Here is a 25,210-nt window from a genome sequence, read left to right on the forward strand (position 1 = left end):
CTTCTTTCTCTCTCTTTCCTTCTTTTCTTTTTCTTTCTTTCTTTCTTTCTTTCTTTCTTTCTTTCTTTCTTTCTTTCTTCCTTCCTTCCTTCCTTCTTTCTCTTCCTTTCCTTCCTTTCCTTTCCTTTCCTTTCCTTTCCTTTCCTTTCCTTTCCTTCCTTTCCTTTCCTTTCCTTTCCTTCTTCCTTTCCTTTCCCCCTCTCTCTCTTTCTGCATTTCTGCATTTCTTGCTAATCTAAGCAAGGCCAGGCCTACTCACTGGTGCTTAGCTAAATATCAGTTAACTATTCAAAACGCCAAGTTGACACTTTTTTTTTTTAATGTTTTATTTATTTTTGAGAGAGAGGGAGCACAAGTGGGGGAGGTGTGTGGGCAGGTGGAAAGAGGATCAGAAGCAGGCTCCATGCTGACAGGAACTCACAAACCGTGAGATCATGACCTGAGCTGAAGTTGGGCACTCAACCAACTGAGCCACCCAGGAGCTCCCAAGTCAACACCTTCTAATAGATTTCCAAATAGACTTAGTCTGTGTCTTTCAAATCCACTTTCTACAATTTCTTGGTTCTAGTGAGTCCAAAGAAGATTGGAGTGTAAAAAAGGTGGAAGAATCATGAATTAAGACCTAGCTAATGGGTTTCCAAAGATACAGAACCTTCCTAAATTAAAGTTATGCTCTATTATTTGAGGACAGAGTAGAGGCTGACAATCAAAAGATGGTCCTTATTATTATCAGAGTTCCTGTATGTCAGATTAAGTACACAAGTTACACATAATTCTCTCTTCATACCAACTCTGCAAGTTATAAATTTTGCAGTGTCAGAAAAGTTAAATCATTTGCTCATGGTCATACAGGCTGTAAGGATACAGCCAAAACTTTAGCTTTGACTCTGAATCTTCCACTCTATCACTGGAGTTGAGGGAGAACAGATACACCGTATTGACTCAAGGGTATTTCAGAGCTTTAAGCCTACACAGTCAAGAGGCTCCTCAAGTGCTAACAACTTAAAATACTTTTAAGAGTGAAACCAAGTCTGTGGAACAGCAGCAAGAACAGAATCTGAGGACACAGAAGTTAGCAACAAATCTATAAACAGTAACAAGCTAAGCATGGAAATCGACTTTTATAAGAATATGGTATATCCTCTTCCCTCAAAAAGTTGTTTTTGGGGGCGCCTGGGTGGCGCAGTCGGTTAAGCGTCCGACTTCAGCCAGGTCACGATCTCGCGGTCTGTTGAGTTCGAGCCCCGCGTCAGGCTCTGGGCTGATGGCTCAGAGCCTGGAGCCTGTTTCCGATTCTGTGTCTCCCTCTCTCTCTGCCCCTCCCCCGTTCATGCTCTGTCTCTCTCTGTCCCAAAAAAAAATAAATAAACGTTGAAAAAAAATTTTATTTAAAAAGTTGTTTTTGTTTTAAAAGTAATTCGTTTTATAGCCAAATTATGGGAAGAGACTAAATGTCCATCAACTGACGAATGGATAAAGAAGATGTGGTTTATACATACAATGGAATACTACTTGGCAATGAGAAAGAATGAAATCTGGCCATTTGTAGCAACATGGATGGAACTGGAAAGCATTATGCTAAATGAAATAAGTCAGGCAGAGAAAGACAGATACCATATGTTTTCACTCATATGTGTATCCTGAGAAACTTAACAGAAGACCATGGGGGAGGGGAAGGGGGAAAAAAAAGTTACAGAGAAGGAAGGAGGCAAACCATAAGAGACTTAAATACTGGGAACAAACTGAGGGTTGACGGGGGTAGGGGAAAGGGGAAAGTGGGTGATGGGCACCGAGGAGGGCACCTGTTGGAATGAACACTGCGTGTTGTATGGAAACCAATTTGACAATAAATTATATAAAAAAAAAAAGTAATTTGTTTTAAATAGTCATAGTTCAGGGGCTCCCGGGTGGCTCAGTCAGTTAAGTGTCCGACTTAGGCTCAGGTCATCATCTCGTGGTTCATGAGTTCGAGCTGCATGTGGGACTCTGTGCTGACAGCTCAGAGCCTGGAGCCTGCTTCAGATTCTGTGTCTCCCTCTCTCTCTGTCCCATCCCCACTCATGCTCTGTCTCTGTCTTAAAAAAAAAACCAAAAAAACATTAGAATAGGTTCAGCTAACATCCACCATCACATCTAGATGCAAAAAAAAGAATGAAGAAAAAATTTTCTCCTTGCGATGAGAACTCTTAAGATGTATTTATTTGCTTAACAACTTTCCTATATGTCATACAGTAGTGTTAGCTACAGTCATGTTGTACATCATATCCCTAGTACTTATTCATTTTTTAATCGGAATTTTTTAAAAATATGTATTTTTGAAGATTTATTTGTTTTTGGGAGGGAGAGCACAAGCAGGGAAGGGGCAGAGAGACACGGGGGACAGAAGATCTGAAGCGGGCTCTATGCTAACAGGAACGAGCCTGATGGGGGGCTCGAACTCATGAACTGGGAGACCATGACCAGAAACAAAGTCAGACACTCCATTGACTGAGTCACCCCGGTTCCCCTATTGCTGGAAGTTTGTACCTTTTTGACTACTTTCCTCCAATTCTCCCTCCCTTCTATGTCCTCTTATAGCATTTCTTATCCAATCCTTTATTAATCTTTCATATGTATTTCACTTCTATTTGCCCTGCAAACTCTATCCCTACTACCTGTGTTCTACTTGAGAAAAAAAAAGTACTAGTGCTTTACTCATATTAGATTAACCTGTGGCACCCAACACAGTAGTTTACAGACACAATATTGAATTTAATTGACTAAAAGAAAAAATTATGACTCAAGACTCTATCCCATCAAGTTTTATTTTCTTTACAACATTCATCAGAATCTGAATTATCATGTTGATTCGTGGGTTTCTGTCTCTTGCACTTGAACCTAAGTCCCTAGTCCTTGTCTTAGTCACTACCCTCTTTCCAATACCTACAAAGTGACAACTGAGCACACAATGCTTGTTAATGAATCATAAAATTTGTGTATACTTTTAAGTACTAAATTTAATATTCCCTACCACTTCCAAGAAAAAAGACATAACTGCATTTTTCATTCCTGGGAACTGTGCCAAAAGATAGAAAGTCAATAGGGGCGCCTGGGTGGCTCAGTCGGTTAAGCGTCCGACTTCGGCTCAGGTCACGATCTCGCGGTCCGTGAGTTCGAGCCCCGCGTCGGGCTCTGTGCTGACAGCTCAGAGCCTGGAGCCTGTTTCGGATTCTGAGTATCCCTCTCTCTCTGACCCTCCCCTGTTCATGTTCTGTCTCTCTCTGTCTCAAAAATAAAACATTAAAAAAAAAAAGATAGAAAGTCAATAAATAAAAATTACAGTTTTTCGCCATACTTGCAGTCTCCTTTTGTTGCTACTAGATAGCATCTTTCATCTAAAACAAAATATTTGAAAAGAAGAAAGCTTAAACAGCTCAGACTACAAAAGTAAAATAATTAAAGTACCCTCTGATAAGAACAGTGATTAAGAATTTAACCAGGAAACCTATTTAAATACTGAAGCTTTTTCCCCCTTAGAATCAATGATCAAAAGATGATGATTTTCAGACACTTACAATATGACCTGCATCACTCTTAGAACAAATGATCAAAAGATTAATCTAACCACATATATAAAATCCTGTATCTCTTCCCATTTAGACAAATTATAAAATGTTCAGGTAAAGGGAAAAGTAAATAGTGGACAATGAGTACATTCAACTACAATCTTTTAATTCTATTCTTTAATTTTTTTTTCACTCATCTGTTTCTCTCAAACAGAAGAACACGGATTCTGACACTGCCTGTGCTTGGAAATTATACTACTTGTGACCTTGAGCAAATTTTAGTTAATTAACCTCTGTGTATGAGCTTCTCAACTGCAAAATGGGCAAATGAGCACTTACTACATATGGCTGTTGCAGGAATTAAATAAGATCTTATAAATAAAAAGCTCAGTGTCTGGCATATAGTAAGCTCTCAAAAGTTTATAGGTATGGTCATCATCTCCCTAAAATGACATATAGCAAACTCTCAAGAACAGTGACTATGATGTAAGAAAATTAGGGACTGACTAAAAAAAGGATGAGTCATCACAGCTGGAAGACTCTTCTTCACTGGTCTCTGACAAGTACTGAAAGGAATAAACATTTACTGAGTGCTTTATGTGGCAGGCACTATGCTGGGCTCCTAACAAATACTAACTACTGTGGCAGATGACTGTCACAGTTATGGCCCCATTGAATCATACCACTCTGATTCCCTCCCACTTGATCTCTGGATTTGTTCATGTGACTTGCTTTGGTCAACGGAATACTAGCAATATGTAGCATGCTGAGGCTTGAAATGTGCTTGCACACTGAAGCTTGCCCTCTCTTGCTGCTGGGAACCCTGCTACCACCCTGGGAACGAGTTTGGATTAGTAGCTTCCTGAAGGGTGAAATGAAAGTAGCCACCCAACTCTGAGGCCCCAGATATGTGAGTAAGGCTATTCTAAAGTAGAGGATCTAGACAATCCAGCCCCAGACAGGCCAGCCCAGATCACAGGAACATTTCAGCCAACCAATTGTGAGAATAAGGTTTATCGATTTAGGCCACTTAGTTTTGCAGGCAGTTTGTTATTTGGCAAAAGCTAACACAACCACCCTATGAATATAGACAGTATTTCAGTTTTACAGATTAAGAAAGAAGGTTCCCAGAAACAACAGTTTGGCTCCAAAGGATTTTCTACCAAGCCACTTCTGCATGCCATACTCTGAAGTTCTAAATAAAAAAGGGATCTCTGTAAAGCAGTACCTTTCCTCTATTCCAGGAATCAGCACACTATATGGCCTGTGAGCCAGATCTAACTTATCTCCTGTTTTTGTATGTATGGTCTGCAAGCTAAGAATAATTTATACATATTTAAATAATTTCAAAGTCAGAAGAAGACTTTGTGATATGTGAAAATAACAAGATATTCAAGTTTCAGTATTTATAAATAGAGAACTATTAGAATACACCCGTGCTCATTCATATACTGTCTATGGCTGCTTTTGCACTCCAACAGCAGAGTTGGGTTGCTGCAACTGAAACCATATGAACTACACAGTCTATAATATTTACTATCTGGCCCCTTATTTTAAAAAAAAGTATACCAACATCTGCTCAGAATTATTCTCTTGGCGTATGTTTTTAATTTAAACAACAAAGGATTCTTCCTGGCCTTTAATGATGAGTAGATTTTATTTGTACTTTTGTCACTCCTTTTCCTTTCACCAAAAATTAGTTTAGCTTATGTCATTTTTCCTAGTTCTTCTTAACTTTAATCTTTGGATGGTCTCTGACTTCATCTAAGAAAAAAGATAAACCTCATTTTTAAAATACTAATTGAGAACCATAGGTCAAATGAATTCCACTTACACACCATACTACTGGCCTCCAAGACAGCTTGGAAAATTAACAGACTACAATTTTATCTTATTCTCAACTAATTCAAAGTATCTATGAAGAAAGTTGTTTATTAAGAATTGATCTTATATTGGCCAAATGAAACAGATCCCAAAGGAGGTAAACAAAGATATAGGAGAAAGATTTTATTCAGAAGAGGCTCTAATTTCTCAGACCTAAACCCATGTAATAACCATGTAGAAATGAATTCCCCTTTTATTTCTAACAGGGATTTCAGGACAGAAGTAGCTATACATAGTCTCTCCTTTTTTGTGATATTAGTCACTAATATTCTCTTGCCACAGGGAAATAAGAATTTCAAAACTACTACTGTTCTACTTCACCATCCTGCTACTAACCAAGTTCAATGAGATACAAATTGAAGTAAATATCTGATTTCCTTTTATGTTAGAAAAGAGGTGAACCTCACTTTATTTACCAACTCCCCACTTTTATCATTTTTCTTACCTCCACAGTAATGACTGTAAGTCCTGGGGGGAGATTCAGCTTACTGTTTGTACTTGGCATTAATGCAAAGGATCAGTAAAGAAGTTGCCAGAGACTAACCACCCTCACCCCCAATATTTAACATTCAAAGACTTTTGAGTGGTATTAGACAGATGTTCCTATTGGTTAAAGCAATTTGAATGCCTTTAGAATACTGAAGAAAATGAGTAAGTATGTATGATCAGTCTAAACTTTACTGAACTATTTTGTTAAGTCCATACAGAAATACAACATAATCTTTATAAGTGATTTAAATTAAACTTGCCTAGAAAAAAAAATTTATTTTCATTTATTTTTGTGACTATAGGATTTTTAGAGTATAAAAATAATTTCCCAGGATGGCCTAATTTATTATTATGCAAGTAAATAAGGATTCTAAATTTTAACTCCTGAACTAGCAATGACAATCCAGGAGTCAGTAGGGTTGTAAGTATGGGTCTTTGGTACATACAACAAACACTATATATATCTAAAGAAGGTAGTTTCACTTTAACTTAGAATTCCAAAGAAAGAACAGCTGTTCCAAACAGTCTCCTTTTTTTTCTTTTTTGTATTAAAAATTACATCATCAACATACTAGGGTCACTGAGAACTAAAGATTGAAAACAATTTTTGGATGTTGTTAAAGACTCTCTTTGGCTGAGAACCAGAAATTGTGACCTTAAAAGATCAATAGTGGGGCACCTGCCTGTCTCAGTTGTTAGAGCATGTGACTCTTGATCTTAGAGTTGTGAGTTTTAGCCCTATGTTGGGCGTGGAGCTTACTTAAAATTAAAAAAAAAAAAAAAAGAAAAGATCAGTAGTGTAAGCTGATCAATAGAAAGCCTACTTTCTGAAAGAGTTATGATACGAATTTAACCAATACATGTTGCTAAAAATTCTATACTATCTTTGCATCTAAATAGGAAGCCTTCTTTAATCCTTTCCTACTAATTTATATTTTTCTCTGCCTTCAAAAGATTTCTAGTCAAATAACCTGTTCCCAAAAACTTCTCTTTGATTAATCCCACCTGGATCAATCACTGACATCCAAACATGTATGCTTAAATAAAAATAACTAAATCTGGGGTGCCTGAATGGCTCAGTTGCTTAAGCATCAATTTTGGCTCAGGTTATGATCTCATGGTTCACGAGTTCAAGCCTGCAAAGAGCCCACTTTGGATCCTCTGTTCCCCCACCCCCCGCCCCCACCTCACCTCTCCTCTGCTTGGGCTCTCTCTCAAAAATAAACAAACATTAAAAAAATAACTAGATTTGGTCCTCACATATCTTTTATGTTCATCCTACCTTCTCAATATATTTAGTATTTCTCTTTGTCCTCAATATTAATGCAGTTTAATTAATTTTGCTTCACTAATACCATTTAGGCTAGCAATAAAAAAAAAAAAGAACCCAAAGATTTAAAAGTTCATTTTCGGGGCACCTGGGTGGCTCAGTCGGTTGAGCATACGACTTCGGCTAGGGTATGATCTCATGGCTTGTGAGTTTGAGCCCCGTGTTGGGCTCTGTGCTGACAGCTCAGAGCCTGGAACCTGCTTCGGATTCTGTGTCTCCTTCTCTCTCTGCCCCTCCCTGCTCACCCTGCGTCTCTCTCTCCTTCAAAAATAAATAAACGTTAAAAAAAATAAAATAAAATAAAAGTTCATTTTCTCATTTCCAATTCTAATAAATACGAAGTGTCTACTTTCTATATTATAGGTTTTAATGCTAATTTTCTTTTACTTCATATGACTAAAGCACTTAAAGCATTCCAGCTATAAAGCTATAGGAAATATACTTTAATACAGTTAAAAAGCTCGGGGTGCCTGACTCTCAAATGTCTGACTCTTGATTTCAGCTCAGGTCATGATCTCTTGGTTCACGGGATTGAGCCCCATGCTGGGTTCCACACTGACGGGGGCAGAGGGAGCCTGCTTGGGATTCTCTCTCTCACTCTCTCTCCCTGGTCCTCCCCCTTGCACACGCATGCTCCTTCTCTCTCAAAATAAATAAACTCAAAAAAAAAAAAAAAAATACAGTTAAAAGTTTTAGTTGGTTGGTCAGTATTATAATGCCAAATATCAGTTTCTCAGATTAAAAAGAATTCTGCGATCTTTATTTTACAGAGCAGTTCTAAAAATAATACTGAACAATAGTCTCTTATGCTCCCTAACCAGATAACACTTTGTACATTTTAAATCTAAGTAGTATGGGGATAATATTTGGGAAAATCTGGCTATAAATGAAACTCTTCTGGAAAACAGTGTGGAGGTTCCTCAAAAAATTAAAAATAAATCTAGCCTATGACCCACTGCTAGGGATTTACCCAAGGGATACAGGAGTGCTGATGCATAGGGGCACATGTACCCCAATGTTTATAGCAGCACTTTCAACAATAGCCAAATTATGGAAAGAGTCTAAATGTCCATCGACTGACGAATGGATAAAGAAGATGTGGTTTATACATACAATGGAATACTACTTGGCAATGAGAAAGAATGAAATCTGGCCATTTGTAGCAACGTGGATGGAACTGGAGGGTATTGTGCTAAGTGAAATAAGGCAGAGAAAGACAGATACCATATGTTTTCACTCATATGTGTATCCTGAGAAACTTAACAGAAGACCATGGCGGGGGGGGGGGAGTTACAGAGAGGGAGGGAAGTAAACCATAAGAGACTCTTAAATACTGAGAACAAACTGAGGGTTGATGGGGGTGGGGGAGAGGGGAAAGTGGGTGATGGGCATTGAAGAGGGCACCTGTTGGGATGAGCACTGGGTGTTGCATGGAAACCAATTTAACAATAAATTATTTTTAATATTAAAAAAACAAAAAGAAACTCTTTGGTACAGTTCCAATTTTACTATTTCCACTGATTTATAATTTACATAGGGAAAAAGATCTATCAGTGAAAGGTCAGAGATTATTTGGAAGAAAATACAGTTTATTATTTTCAAAGGGAAAATTCATACAAGGCTAGCAAAGAAATAACTTTCTCCAGCCTCAGAAAAAGTGAATAGCTTTTTAGGAACCAGTAGTTTAACCAGTTTATGCAAAACCAATTAGAAATGATGCACATCTATGTATTTTGATATAAGAAAATATCTAAACCACTACTAAGTGAAAAAGCAGATTGATATATTTTTTTTAATTTAGTGTAGTATAGAAAAAAAGAAAACTATGCACTAATTTTTGACAGTGATTATCTCTGAAAGAGCACTTGGGAAGTGCACTCTAGGCCTTCACCTTTTATAATTTTCTCTGATACATAGGGATCTTTATGGGAGAAAAAGCAGATTTTTAAAAAAATTATAAAGCTCAGTCTTAATAGGCAGAGCACACAATTTTTATAGTTCATGTAAAGACTTTAGTTTTTTACAGAAGTTTTTAAGATTCACAGCAAAACTGAGAGGAAGATATTGAGATTTCCCATATACCCCTTGCTGCCCCACATTCATAGCCTCTCCAATTATCAACATCCCCCTACCAGAGGTACATTTGTTACAAGTGATGAATCTACACTGACACATCATTCTTATTTGAAGTCTGTAGCTTACATTAGAGCTCAATCTTGGTGTTATACATTCTATGGGTGGACAAATGTATATGACATGTATCCATCATTACAGTACACAGACTATTTTCACTGACTTAAACAGCCGCTGTGCACCACCTATTCACCTCTCTCCAGCTCCACCTCAGTCACGGGCAACCACTGATCGTTTTACTGTATCCACAGTTTTGCCTTTTCTAGGTCATAAGTTAGAATCATACCATATGTACCCTTTTCAGATTGGTTTCTATTACACAGTAATAGTCATTTAAGGTTCCTTCTGGTCTTTTCACGACTTGATAGCTCATTTCTTTTTAGCACTGAACAATACTCCATTATGTGGATGTACCACAGTTCATCCATTCACCTAGGAAAGGACGTTTTGGTTGCTTTCAAAATTTGGAAGTTATTAATAAAGCTGCTATACACATTCATCTGTAGGTCTTTGTGGACGTTAGGTTTTCAACTCCTCTGAGTAAATACCAAGGAGCATATAACTTTTGGAAAATTCGGGGTCACCTATCCATATCATGAGAATTAAAATGAAAGCATATGGTACACTGCCTAGCATGCAGGAAAAGTTCAATAAATGCTAGTATACTCTCAACTCTGCAATGCCTTCTAATGCTACCAAACAATATACTAAGCCAGGCCAGTATACTTAACCATTAGCTAGTAGTTAATGTTTATTCCATCTCCTTCTTTCCTGTCAGGTGCCACTTCTTACTGTCAATATACCTACTTTTTAGAGGTACCCCCTCACATCTGTTGCTTCCAACTCCTGTGAACTCCTAGAATATCTTGACTGTACTTATAAAATGTCTGAAAACAAGTTGCTCAAAGTCCACTTTAATTTTAAAAGACAACCAAATACACAATTATATTGATTCAATTTTTCAGATTGTCTCAAACTCTAGCTCTATCCTTCAACTGAAAGATGACTCACAAATCTAAAATGTGTATTTGTTGTGTGGTTTTCACCTTATTTTTCCTGATTTAATTTTCCAATTCCAGGGTAGGGTGGAGAAGATGGGTTTATGCTTAACTTAAATGCTTAAGTTCTAGATCACCATCCTCCCAACGCTTCACTAAACAATGATAATTAGCATTAGCTTGTGTAGCATTTTTTAGAAGACCATGTACAAACGTGGGATGGCTATCTTCAAAACCAAACAACTGTCTTTCTTAGTAAAATTAACTGTGGGGTTTCTTTTCAAAGCTACAACTGAGAAATTTGATTCCTGGTTACAGTGTCCCAGGCAATTATTGTAGCCTCACATCCTCTATGGATATCTCTCATGAAACAATCCCCCTTCCCCCACCAAACTGCATGGTCCCCAATATGCACATTCAAATACTAGTAAGACACTGCTATCAAATGGCAACATTATGTAATACAGATTTAAAAAATTCACATTCATTATATCATTTCATCCTGTGTGGCGAACCTGGGAGGGGCAGGGATCCATTTAATAGATGAAAAAAGACAAAAGCATAAAGAGTTTAAAATACTTGCTCAGAGCAAGTAAATGGCAGAATCCAAAACCAAGGAGGCAATGATACAGTTCCAGTGAAAGAAATTACAGTGATTTTATAAATCAGTTCTATCTGAATTTAAAAAAAAAATTGTTTTTTAAAGTAGGCTCTACGCCCAACACAAGGGCCGAACTCATGATCCTGAGATGGAGAATCACTCAGTCTTTACCGACTGAGCCAGTTAGGCACCCCAGTTCTACCTCAATTTAAATCCTACCACTTACTACTTGTAAGACTGGAATGGAAGCTCCATGACTGTTTTGTTCACTGCTGTATTTCCAGCATCTAGAACAGTGCAAGTACACAGGAGATCAGTATATGTATGATAAACATTATAAAAAAATCGACTTCTTTGGACCTCTGTTTTCCTCATCTGTAAATGGAAACAATAAGGTCTTATCTGCTGGTATAATATGTACATAAAGCATCTGGCAGGTATTTAAAATTAATAGACCTGACTCCTAGTTTAGGGTTCTTTACATAAGACCACCATAACACTCTCACTTCTTCTGTAGGCTCTAAGGAAGTAGCTGAGAACAAATGTCTGTACAACTGGTAGGCAAGCTGGGTGGTAATCAGGATGGAGGAGATAAAGAGCTAAATCCTTCCCTCAGTCAAGTAGTCAGCTGTTCTCTTTACTATTCTGCCATAGCAATGACAAAGATCTTCTAGAAGAATCTGTTAGCTGATTGCTTATTTCAAAACAGAAAGTCTTGTTGATTAGGGAAGCACCTAATCTATACTTATAAAAGGCAACAAGAAAGAGGGGAGGAATACTGAAAGGTAAACGAGACAAGAAGAAAAGAATACTGAGGTGAAAAGATCCAGAATACCTATACTTATTAACTCAACCTAAGAATGGCCTCTGTCCCATTTCTCTGTAACTCAGCATGTCCTTTCCAGTAAATCTAATTCTAGAGGATGAAGCAGTCTTGAAGACCACTAGTAAGTACTACCAGAGACAGAAACAAAAGGTTTATGTCATTAATAAGTAGAAACAAAAGTTAAAAGCAAAGGGAGATGGTACTACAAATGGTACCATCAAGAAAGTGAAAAGACAACTCCTAGAATGGAAGCAAATATTTGCAAATCACATAAAGGACGTGTATCCAAAAACACAAAGAACTCTTACAACTCAGTAATAAAAAAGATAAAGAACTGAATTTAAAAATGGGCAAAGAACCAGAACAGACATTTCTCCAAAGAAGACACATAAATGATCAGTAAGCAGGGGCGCCTGGGTGGCGCAGCCGGTTAAGCGTCCGACTTCAGCCAGGTCACTATCTCGCGGTCTGGGAGTTCGAGCCCCGCGTCAGGCTCTGGGCTGACGGCTCAGAGCCTGGAGCCTGTTTCCGATTCTGTGTCTCCCTCTCTCTCTGCCCCTCCCCCGTTCATGCTCTGTCTCTCTCTGTCTTAAAAATAAATAAACGTTGGAAAAAAAAATTAAAAAAAAAAAAAATGATCAGTAAGCACATGAAACAATGCTTAACATAGTCATTAGGGAAATGCAAATCAAAACTGCCACAAGATACCATTCCACACCCACTAGGATGGCAAAATAAAAGAGATGGACAATAACAGATTGTGCACAGATATGACTTGGTGAAGATGTGGAGAAACTGCAACTCTGATACACTGGTAGTGGGAATGTCAAATGATGCAGTAGCTCTTGAAGTGTGGAGGTTCTTCAAATGCTAAACACAGAGTTACCATACAACTTAGAAATTCTACTTCTAGGTGTATCCCCAAGAGAACTGAGAACATATGTTCACACAAAAACTTGTACATGAATGCCTATAAGAGCATTATTTAGAATAGCCAAAAAGTGCAAACAACCTAACTATCTGTCAACTGATGAATAGACAAAATGTGATAGATCCATACGGTAGAATTTATCATTAAAAATAAAATACTGATACATGCTACAATGTGGATAAACCCTGTACACGTTACACTAGGGGAAAGAAATAAAGTTACAGAAAACTATGTATGATTCCAATATAAAAAGTTTTAATGCAAATAAAGATTACTATGATAAATATTAATGACTAGATAATCACAAATGCTTAAGACTTCAGGAAAGCAGCAATAATTCAATAATTTTTAACTCAGTGCCATAGATAATGTAATTTAAAATTTTTTATATGAAAAAATTCATTCTTTTCTTGAAGAGCTGCGAAAGAGAACTTAGTGGAGTGTATAAAGCTCAATCCTCATATTATCAAAGGAGCTTACTAAAACTCAGGAAGAAATACATGCATATTTTAAGTATTAGGTAACACAATGAGGACAAAGTAGATGATCTTTAAGTTTTGTTTTGTTTTTTTTATTTTTTTTTTTAATTTTTTTTTTTTTCAACGTTTATTTATTTTTGGGACAGAGAGAGACAGAGCATGAACGGGGGAGGGGCAGAGAGAGAGGGAGACACAGAATCGGAAACAGGCTCCAGGCTCTGAGCCGTCAGCCCAGAGCCTGACGTGGGGCTCGAACTCACGGACCGCGAGATCGTGACCTGGCTGAAGTCGGACGCTTAACCGACTGCGCCACCCAGGCGCCCCTATTTTTTTTTTTTTAACATTTATTTATTTTTGAGACAGAGAGGGAGAGAGCACGAATAGGGGAGGGTCAGAGAAAGAGGGAGACACAGAATCCGAAACAGGCTCCAGGCTCTGAGCTGTCAGCCCAGAGCCCGACGCGGGGCTCGAACCCACGGACCGTGAGATCATGACCTGAGCGAAGTCGGACGCTTAACCGACTGAGCCACCCAGGCGCCCCTAAGTTTTTTTTACTCTGAAATAAAGATGGAACTTCCATATAATGGAACATTTTATACAGTAAATAAAAAAGAGAAGAAAGTTGTTTCATAAAGCAATGGACTGATCTTCAAGATATTTTAAATGAAAAAGGTATACAGTATGTTACCTTTTGCATTAAAAAGGGGCAGGAGATTGTGTGTGCTTACGCATATATGTGTACAAGTATCTAGGCAAGCACATGTTTTTGGTGGTTTGTGTAAAAATTAGCTTTGGAAAAATATATAAGAAACTGCTAACACTAGGGCTATATGTGGGGAGGGTAAGAGAGTACTGGGAGGACAGAAGACAGGAAGTTATCCTAAGTTTACCTTTTTGTGTATTCTGAATTTTGAGTAATGTGAATGTATGGGTATCAAAAGGAAAAATTAAAAGTACTTTACCTTGCACCATTGTTCCTAATGACTTCCACAGTTTCTTCAACAAAATATCGATCCTTGACATATGCAAAAATATCATCACAAATTTCATGTAAGCGTGAACGATGGGTAAGGTTGGTCAAGTATAAAACTGGAATAATTAGTGGTTCTGGAAAACTCTGAAGATTCTGTCTTGCTTTTTTCTCTGACTCAAGTGCTTCCTGATAGGTCAGTCCAGGTCTACCCGTCACAGCACAACTCCACACAAGACTGTTGCACAGAATGGTTCGTTCAAAAAAGTCACTGATTAAAAAACAAAAACAAAAATCCATTCATCACCTATCATTTCACAAATTTTACATTAAAAGCTGATAAAGGATTATGCCTTCATTGTAAAATTTTACATAGAATCATAGAACGAGGGTTTAGTAACTGGTCAACTTACACATTAATACAAACCTAAGAAAAAGTATATTTAAACTAGACATTTATATTTTGCAATTTAAAGGTACATTCAGCCAAAACTGAACTTTGATTTCCATCACTTTTGAAATTGGGAGTAAACTGCAAATAAACTCAATCTTTCTTTTTTCTTCTAATATTAAAGGTGTTTGTTCCAAAGCAGCCAAAACTCTAGAGACAATTTAAGCACTTAACCATGAACTTTTAAAAGCTTTAACGTAATAGTGAAAAACTGGCAAATCTAAACATCTAATGATGAGAAAGGTTAGGTAAATTACAGTACTTTATGTAATGAACAATCATAGTCATTAAAGAGTATGAGAAGAGTTCTTAAAAAACATGTTTACCAGAAAAAAAAAAAAAACTTTCCAGTTTGATTCCCTCCTATATTTTTGTAAGTTTTTTAAAATGTTTTATTTATTTTTGAGAGAGAGCACGAGTGGGAAAGGGGTGAAGAGAGATGGGAACAGAAGATCTGAAGTGGGCTCTGTGCTGACAGCAGCAAGCCCATTGGGCTCCAATTCACAAACCCTGAGATCATGACTTGAGCCAAAGTGGGATGCTCAAATGACTGAGGCACCTAGGCACCGCCCCCACCACCTATATTTTTGAAAGTAAAAGCTTACTAAAAATATATATATATGGTCCCACTTGCATCAAAAAGAAAGAAGGCATGCAGGCAGGCAGGCAAAGAAAGATAACCTAAAGAAGCATAAAAGACTTCTAGAATGTTCTACAAAAATCCAGGCAAGAACTACAGAGTAGGGATGGGCCTGGGGGACCATTCTACTGAGTGCTTTTCTGCACTGTTGGAATTTCTTAATATGAGCATTTCTTTTCAAAAATTCTATCAGTCACTTTTAAAATGCGAGAGATCCATAATATGGAAGGATCTCTAAGGTATGTTAAGTAGAAAAAACCCAAATCACTGAATAATCTCATATACGTTAATCAGAATAACAAAAATGTGTATTTATACAAATACTATAAACAGATGTTCATTATGGAGAAAGGGAGGGACTGCAAAGGAAGGAAAAGGAAAATTTGTTATTCTAAATATTTCTATATTGTTTGAATTTTTATAAGAAGCATGTACTTGTATTATTTTTTTATAATCAACACATTTTAGAACAGAGAAGGTTATACATATGTAAAAAGGGTAACAATGGTTGCCTCTAAGTGGTAATATACGAGTAAATGTTTTTCCCTCTCTATACTTTGGTGTACTTTTCAATAATTATTTGTGACTGATACAATTCACTATTCTCTAACTTTTTCTCCTTCCTGAAATCTCCCTTTTCCTTCTGTCATCATTCTAAAAAGTATTAAGACTACTATATGTTTACTTCCTGATTAGTATATCTGTAGAGGTTATCCCTAGTAGTCTGATCTCCAAACAAGATTTGAGGTAATTCCATTAACATGGTTTCATTTGTATATACGTCTGCAGAACAAAATTGAAATCTATGGACATAAAGAGAACTAATCCTATCTTAATATAAATGGGATCTAAAGAGGTTACCTGCATACATCAAGTTACATGATTTTAATTTAGTACAAAAAAGATTCTTTTGAAGTCTGCACCTTTTAGTAGAGGAGATAATGGATACATACCATTAAAATTAAAATTACAAAGTGATTAAAAGACAGAAGCAGATATCTTTTGGGAGTTCAGAGGAAGGGAAGGAGGAGAGATAGGCAAAAAAGATCAAGAAATACCAGAACGGATTTTAGAGGAAATAGTGTTAAAAAGTTAGGTTGTAAAGGAAAAGCAGAGTTGAAGAAAGAAATGTCAGAGAGAACAAAGATGAGTGTAATCTGGTTCTCATAATCAAGAAAATCTATGCCAAATAACGAATTTATTAGCTAAGAAATTGACAACAGATATACCCAATAAGTGGTTATAAATGGTGCAGAACAAAATGAACGAATGGATGGATCTTGAAAGAGCTCTTAAGTTTTACTTCCTAAAACCACAGTTCACTTAGAAAGCTTTATATAAGTTGTCAACTTTTTCCTGTTGGAACAAACATATCTGTAAGACTCAGCTTACCAAGCCAACACACCTGTTGTGTACAACACACCTGTTGTGAATGTGTACAATTAGCACATGATGTACGTAAGGTATACTTTTATTAATTTAAACCATACTTAATACTACCTAAGAAAAACATACTTCAAATCTAGGTATCTTACATTAACTAGTCTCTAAACCAGAGCTAATAGAAACAGAATGCTAGCCACACATATAATTTTAAATTTTCTAGGGGTTGCATTTAAAAAATTTTAAAGAGAAACAATCTTTTTATATATTAATTAATTTTATATATTTAATTTAACCTAATACATCCTCAAATGCTTTATTTCAAATCTGTAATTAATTTTAAATTCTTCAATGTGTAAATATTTTAAATTCTTTTTTTTTTGTACTAAGTCTTCAAAATCCAGTATATATTGTGCCTTTATTGCACATCTTTATTCTGATTATCAAGTTCTTAATAACCCCCATGCCAAGTAATGGCTCCTGTGTTGGACAGCACAGCTCTAGCTATAGTGATTAGGTATTTGGTAGGTCATGGGGTATTTGGTGTCATTGTCAGGGAGACAGGGTACTGAGCTGCAATAAACACTATTTAGATGAGTTGACATTGTTCAAGATACCAAAGAGAGCAATGGCACAAGTGCCACAAACCTCCACTAAACTTGTTACCAGGCAGAAAAATAGGATCGTTAGTAACCATCGTTATACATACAGCTGTCTTTCTATACTCAGGTTTCCACCTCCTCTGGCAAAGTGTTTGTACTATTTGTTGTTCCTGTGTCTATCTACTCTGCAAAGTTGTTATATTACAGTCCCGTTGTGCACAAAGATCTACACTCAGGAAGAGGGAGACCAAGTACACTACACAGTAGCCATTTTAAAGCAAGCAAAAAAAAAAAAAAAAAAAAAAAAAAAAAAGCCCAAGGGCTATTTCTCCCTATTCATCACCCCTTAGCAGCATGGCACCAGCATGGCACCATCTCTGACATTTTACACCTTCACTTTCTCACACTGCTGTAATTCCACTCTTCACTCATTTTTCACACACATTCAAGTATGTAGGATTTTGTTAATAATAGTGAACTCCTGGGGGTAGGTTACAGTGACTCTTTAATTTCTATACTATAAGAACATAAAATCATGAAAATTTTATAGGAAGCACATTTTTCCATTGTGAGCAAAAATTTATAAAGTACAAAATCCTGTTTTATATGAATATGTTTAGGCAAATGTAGATTATTACGTCTCCAATTTATTAGTACATTAGTACATTCCTTCAACAATCTTCTTTACCAGAGATGAGCATACTACTCGCCTGGAGGCCAAACCTAGCTTTCCGACTGTTTTTGTAGTTTTATTGGAACACAACCACACCCATACCTTTAGGTATTGTCTATGACTGCTTTCTCACTAACTCCTATGGAATTGGATAGGTACAACAGACACTATGACCTACAAAGCCTAAAATGTGATTATATCTGGCCCTTTAAGAGTTTGATGACTTCTGCTCTTTTTCTTTCTTTCTTTCTTTCTTTCTTTCTTTCTTTCTTTCTTTCTTTCTTTCTTTCTTTTTTTTTACTGGAAGGAGTGACAAAGAATTATAGTCATCTTCAATGCACCACAATTCCTGCCTGGAGAGCATTTTCATTCTGACGAGTCATTAATAAGAACAAAATCCTCTGCTTACTTTTATAGTACATCTGATGTTGGGAAGAATTTTCCACAGATTACTTCTGGTCCCCATACATTTTTTTTTTTTAATTTACATCCAAGTTAGTTAGCATACAGTGCAATAATGACTTCAGGAATAGAATCCAGTGATTCATCCCCTGCATATAACACCCAGTGCTCATCCCAACAAGTGTCTTCCTTAATGCCCCTTGACTTTTCCATTATTTCTTAAGGAAAACTTGCTTCTGAGTTAGCAGGTCGACTATTGGCAAGAACACACCTCTAATTAATGTAAATTCAACCAATTCTATGGTGAACAAACTAAGGAACAAAGAGCAACATACTGTTAACTTACAAGGTTATTTGGAAAACTAAAAATCTAGTAGAATAAGATTAAGAATGAAGTGACATATAGAATGGCTAAAATTCATAACACAGAAAACAACAGATGTTGGTGAGGATGTGGAGAAAGGGGAGCTCTCTTACACTGTTGGTGGAATGTAAACTGGTACAGCCACTCTGGAAAACAGTATGGAGGTTCCTCAAAAAGTTAAAAATAGACTACCCTATGATCCAGGAATTACACTACTAGGTATATACCTAAAGGATACAAAAATACTGATTTGAAGGAATACATACACCCAGATGTTTATAGCAGGATTACCAACAAAAGCCAAATTATGGAAAGAGCCCAAATGACTCTGATGAATGGATAAAGAAGAGGTAGTATGTATGTATTACACACACACACACACACACACACACACACACACACACACACACAATGGAATATTACTCAGCCATCAAAAAGAATGAAATCTTGCCATTTGCAGTGACATGGATGGGACTAGAGACTATTATGCTAAATGAAATATGTCAATCAGAGAAAGACAAATACCATATGATTTCACTCATATGTGTAATTTAAGAAACAAAGCAAATGAACATAGCCAGGAAAAGAGAGAGACAGGCAAACCCTAAAACACACTCTTAACTCTAGGGAATAAACTGAGGGTTGCTGGAAGGGAGGTGGGCAGGGGATGGGTTAAATAGGTGATAGGTATTAAGGAGAGCACTTGTGACAAGCATTGGGTGTTGTAAGTGATGAATCACTAAATTCTACACCAGAAACTAATATTACACCGTATGTTAACTAACTGGAATTTAAATAAAAACTTGAAACTAAAAAAAATAAAAAATAAAAACAAAAAGAATGAAGTGACATAAAAACCAGAAGCCAAATATAATTTAGAAAAGGTAAACACGAAGTGTACTCTACTTAAGGGACAAAACTGTATCAACTAGACATAAGAAAGACCCAGCACAATACTGCATAAAAGATCTAAAGGACATAAACTCCTCTGTCCATAAAAATAATTAGTATAGCTGAGCAATGCAGCCACAGGTTAAAAACGAACATAATTCCTGATTTAAACAGCATGCAATATACAAGAGATGGAAAAGTACAAATCATAAATTTAGAAAAGTAGTAACTGCTGTTAAGACAGGACAGATTGTTGTATTAATTTCTTCTACTGACAGGGTTACAAAAGCAGGAGATTAAGAGATCTTGGGCATGGCTGACTTAACACGCCTTATGTTATACAGAAAAAAATCAGCTAGATGATTCAGCTAGATGAAAATTACATTTATTACATTTATCCACAAATGGTCAGGGGAAAAATTAGATTAATTAAAAATATAATGTTTACTTTTTTTAAAAAATTTTTTTTTCAGCGTTTATTTATTTTGGGGACAGAGAGAGACAGAGCATGAACGGGGGAGGGGCAGAGAGAGAGGGAGACACAGAATCGGAAACAGGCTCCAGGCTCTGAGCCCTCAGCCCAGAGCCTGACGCGGGGCTCGAACTCACGGACCGTGAGATCGTGACCTGGCTGAAGTCGGACGCTTAACCGACTGCGCCACCCAGGCGCCCCTACTTTTAAAAAACATTTAATGAAATATTACTCTGCAGTTTATTTAGCACTGCCTCAGACTTAGATAATGACACATAAGGCAGACTCCTGAAATCTGCTGATGCACCAAGGTGGGGAACAGCAATAAAGGCTTTTTGTATCTAGAGACTAAAATCTTAAATAGAAATCAACAAAAGTGAAACATTATGGTAGCTTAACAGAAGTCCTAGCTTAACAATAATGAATGTGAAAAAGACAAATTTTAAGTGAACTGCAAATTCATACTTCTAAGAGTTTTTATAGTTTCCTTAGCTTAAAAAGTATCTTTAGAGCACCCTCTGCTAAAAATGTCATTTTTCTCCATTCTGTGTCTTGATAGTTCCATCTTTCAGGACCCAACTCAGATGTTCTCTCCTTATTTGAAGGCTGTTATCAGCTCCATTTTCTATGCTCCCATTACACTGGCTCCATAGCATATATGTGATTTATGCCATTGTGTTATACATTCATTTCTCACTAGAGGGACAAATTATCTCAATATCTCCAGACTCTCCAAAGCGTAGTGTCAAAGAGTAGTAAACAAATGTACTCTCCACTGGCAGTCCACATTTATTTTTGTGTGTATCTAGATAGAGAAAAGTACACACATATGAATGTGAAGGAGAGGAAGAGTGTCTGAATCTCAGCTTACCACTTGCAGAATGTGACTCTGAGTAAGTTACACAACCTTACTGAACCTGGTTCCCCTCTATAAAATGGGGATATCTTCCGTGAACAGTTAATATGAACATTAAATACGATAATAAGATAATACTGGTTGCCCAGCATATTGTATGTACATGCAATAAATAGTATCAATTCTAACTGCTCAGGTACCATATTTGCAAAGAGATTCTAGAAAAATACACAGAACAACTAGTGTGATACAGGAACAATGTCAGAAGAACAAACAAAAGACTTGAGAATCTTTGAAGAAAAAGTTTGGCATTGGTAAGGGTAGGAAGAGGGATTACCTGCAAAAAGATAACCAACGAACTCCCAAAACCCAATTAGGATGACCCAAGCATCATATCTTACCAGCTGCTCCGTGGTAGACTGTCTGCAAAGAGGGTTGAAGGTATGCAGCCTCCTTAGAAATATGACTTGGTACTTGTTTCTCACAAGAGGTGGAGTTTATTTCACCGCCTCTTTAATCTGGGCTAGCCCCTCGAGATTAGCTTTGACCAACATAATACAGAAATGACAATGAGAGACTTCTGCTCTCACCCTGTTGGAACCCTGAGACCAGCACCTAAAGCAGTCCATATTAGTCTATTTTTTTAATTCTAATTTTTTAAACATTTTTTCAAGTTTATTTATTTTGAGAGAGAAGAAGTGCGAGTGGGGGACAGGGGAGAGAGGGAGAAGGAAAGAGAGAGAAAGAGAGAGAGAGAGAGAGAGAAAGAGAGAGAGAGAGAGAGGGAGAGGGAGAGAGAGAGAGAGAGAGAGAGAGAGAGGGAGAGAATGAATCCCAAGCAGGCTCTGTGCTGTCAGCACAGAGCCCGACATGGGGCTCAAACCCTTGATACTGCAAGATCAGGACCTGAGCTGAAACCAAGAGTCTGATGTTTAACAGACTGTGCCACCCAGGCGCCCCCATGTTAGTCTTCTGAAGATGAAAGACCACATGGTCAGAAAAGCCATCCCAGTAGTGATATATCACCACATTGTACACTTTAAATATCTTATAATTCTATTAGTCAATTATATCTCAATAAAGTGAGAAAACACACACACAGGAAAGAAAAGCGATCCCAGCTGAGGTCCCTGACCTATGACTGAGGCTACCTCTTACTCTAACCAGCCTCAGCCTAACCTTCAACTGACTATAGCTAAATGAGCACAGAGACCAGCAGAAACCACACTGGCAATCCACAGAATAGCGAGCAAATAAAATGGACGATTATTTTGGGCCACTAAGTTTTAGGTTGGCTTGTTACACAGTAACTGATAGACATATTCTGCCTGAAAAAAGAATGTATTAACACAAAACATGGTAGCCTACTAAGTGGATGAAAAGTAAAACTCAAGGGTAGCCTGGGTGGCTCAGTCAGTTTAATATCCGACTTTAGCTCAGGTCATGATCTCATGGTTTGTGGGTTTGAGTCCCAAAGCAGGTTTGTGGCTGTCAGTGTGGAATCCGCTTCTGATCCTCTGTCCCCCCACCCTCTTTCTGCCCCTCCCCCACTCGTTCTCTCTCTCTCTCTCTCTCTCAAAAACAAACAAAAAAGTAAAAAAAAGAAAAGCATTTAGGAATCTGTTCTACCATCTAAGAAAAAGACTCCTGGACCCAAATATCTGGAACATGTAGCAGATTTACTTCTAAAGGGGAGCTGAAAATCTAATTTGAAGACAATAGTTATGAAGATTACCCAACTTTCCTTAAAAACTTCATGCTCATGGGGCACCTGCGTGGCTCAGTCAGTTAAGTGTCCAAGTTCAGCTCAGGTCATTATCTGTCATTATCTCATGGTTTGTGGGTTCGAGCCCCACATCAGGCTCTGTGTTGACAGCTCAGAGCCTGGAGCCTACTTAAGATTCTGTCTCCCTCTCTCTCTGCCTGTCTCCTGCTCACACTCTGTCTCTCTCTCTCAAAAATAAATAAAATATTTTTTTAAAAAAAGACTCCATGCTCACTAAAAGGCCTTCAGATAATAATCAGATTCCATGCATAGCTGGTCTGTATGGACATCTTCCCCCCACTGTAAACTAATGGATCCTAGTCTATACATTTAATATCTAAAGCTTAATCACTGGGCATATGGTAAAGAAGTCAAATGTCTGAGCAGACAACAGAAAGTGGTGCCCATGGAAAGATCTAGGCAGCAAGCTTGAATTTGAAGCAGGGCCCTACGTTCTTGGTGCACATTTCTGCAAGCTCAACAAATAATAGGAAGAATTCTCCCTAATATGTATCATGCAGACAGTAAATAAGAATATAAACTCTAGAGTCTTAGGGGAGTGAAAAGTCTAATCTCACCAACTCTTAGATACATGGTTTTTGACACTGATCTTAGACTTACTCTCTTTACCCCAAATCCAGTTTCCTCATCTGTAAAAGAGGGTTGCTGAAAGGACTGAATTAACAAATGAGCTGATGAACCATGAAAATCGGGTGCTTTATAAACCAGTTAAACACCTTTCAATGGAAAGCCAGGTTGAAGCATAAGCTGGTCTGTCACTGACAAAGAGATTCCTACTTTTTGTATGAAAAGTGTAATTCACTCAAAGATGGTAAACACATTCCGATACCAAGGGGCTAAATGGCTTAAAAAAAAAAAAAAAAGTAATTTTATTTAGGAGATTAAGTCATTGGGTAATACAACAAATCATCTTCCTAGCCTACAAATCCAGAATTTCTAGTATCCAGATCTGACTGCTTCATTTTTAACAATCCACAGCCCAAAATAAAAACAAAATTGTCAGCTAACCAAATTACAGAACAAATTTTTATCTTATCTAATAAACCGAAGTACATGCTTTATTCTGTTCTCTGCCTACAAGCTCAGTTTTATTTTTTGTTTTTTGTTTTTTTTGTGTGGTTTGGGGGGATAAAATCTTTTTTTTAAGTATAATTGACACACAATGTTACATTAGTTTCAGGTGTTCAACTTAGTGATTTGACAAATTTATACATTATGCTATATTCACTACAAGTGTAGCTACCATCTGTCCCATAACACTGCTATTACAGTATCACTGTATCGCATAGGTTTTTTTTAACCTATTTTTTGTAGATTCCACATATAAGAAAGATCATTGGTCTGACTTATTTCACTTAAACAAGGTTAATCCATGTTGTCTTCAATGGCAAGATTTCATTCTTTTTATGACTGAGTAATATTCAATTGTGTATATACCACAATTTCTTTATCCATTCATCCACTGATGAACACTTAGGTTGTTTCCATATCTTGGCTATCACAATGCTGCAACGAACATGGGAGTGCATATAGATTTCCAAATTAGTGGGTTTTTAAAATTTGGATAAATATGCAGAAACAGAGTTGTTGATCATTTGGTAGTTCTATTTTTAAGTTTTTGAGGCACTTTCATACTGTCTTCCATAGTGGCTGCACCAATTTGCATTTCTACAAACTGCACAAGGGTTCAGTTTTCTCCACATCCTATCCAGCAACTGTCTAGTTGACAATAGTCTAGTTGATGCTAGTCTTTTTGATAATAGCCATTCTAACAGGTTTGAGGTGGGATCTCACTGTGGTTCTGATTTGCATTTCCCTGATTAAGGGTATATAGTGTCTTTTAATGTACCTGTTAGCCACCTGTAGCTCTCCTTTGGGAAACTATTTATTCAGATATTCTGCCCATTTTTTAGTCAGGTTTTTTTTTTCTTATTAAGTTGTAGGAGTTCTTTATAATTTGAATATTAGCCCCTTATTGGATATATAATTTGCAAATACTTTCTCCCATTCAGTAGGTCACCTTTTTGATGTTTTCCTTCACTGTGCAGAAGCTTTTTAGTTTGATATAGTCCCACTTACTTACATTTGCTCTTGTTGCTTCTGCTTTCAGTGCTGGATTTAAAAAAATCATCGCCAAAAACTATGTCAAGGAGCTCACTGCTTAGGAGCTTTCTTCTAGGAGTTTTATGGTTTCAGGTCTTACTTTCAAGTCTTTAATTCATTTTGAGTTTATTTTTGTATAGAACACAAAAACAATGGTCCAGTTTCATTCTTTTGTACCTTAGCTTATCATTTGCCTACAGTTAATGTGCTATTTTTAATGAGTCTTCTTTACTTATGGAAAGCAGGTCAAACAAGAGTTAGCAATTAGTTAAAGAGCATGTAGTTCAAACAAAAAAAAAAAAAAAAGAGAGAAGGGTTTGTACTGTATAATCGTTAAGGATCCATTCTGGTCACAGTCCCTGACTCAAAAAATTCTTGGTCTAGGAAAAGAGAAAATTTGA

The 25,210-nt window shown here is 37.0% G+C and overlaps 1 protein-coding gene across 4 annotated transcripts in view; it reads right to left on the reverse strand.

Annotated features, from left to right (window-relative positions):
• BAZ1A (bromodomain adjacent to zinc finger domain 1A) overlaps positions 1-25,210 on the reverse strand; it is a 96,166-nt gene that overhangs the window by 68,052 nt on the left and 2,904 nt on the right. For all 4 annotated transcript variants that reach the window (XM_030318925.1, XM_030318928.1, XM_030318926.1 and 1 more), the window contains exon 2: positions 14,179-14,457. In XM_030318925.1, coding sequence (XP_030174785.1) covers positions 14,179-14,457 — 279 coding nt within the window. The remainder of the gene's footprint in view (positions 1-14,178; positions 14,458-25,210) is intronic.

This window comes from Lynx canadensis, chromosome B3 (assembly GCF_007474595.2).
Source record: "Lynx canadensis isolate LIC74 chromosome B3, mLynCan4.pri.v2, whole genome shotgun sequence".
NCBI lineage: Eukaryota > Metazoa > Chordata > Mammalia > Carnivora > Felidae > Lynx > Lynx canadensis.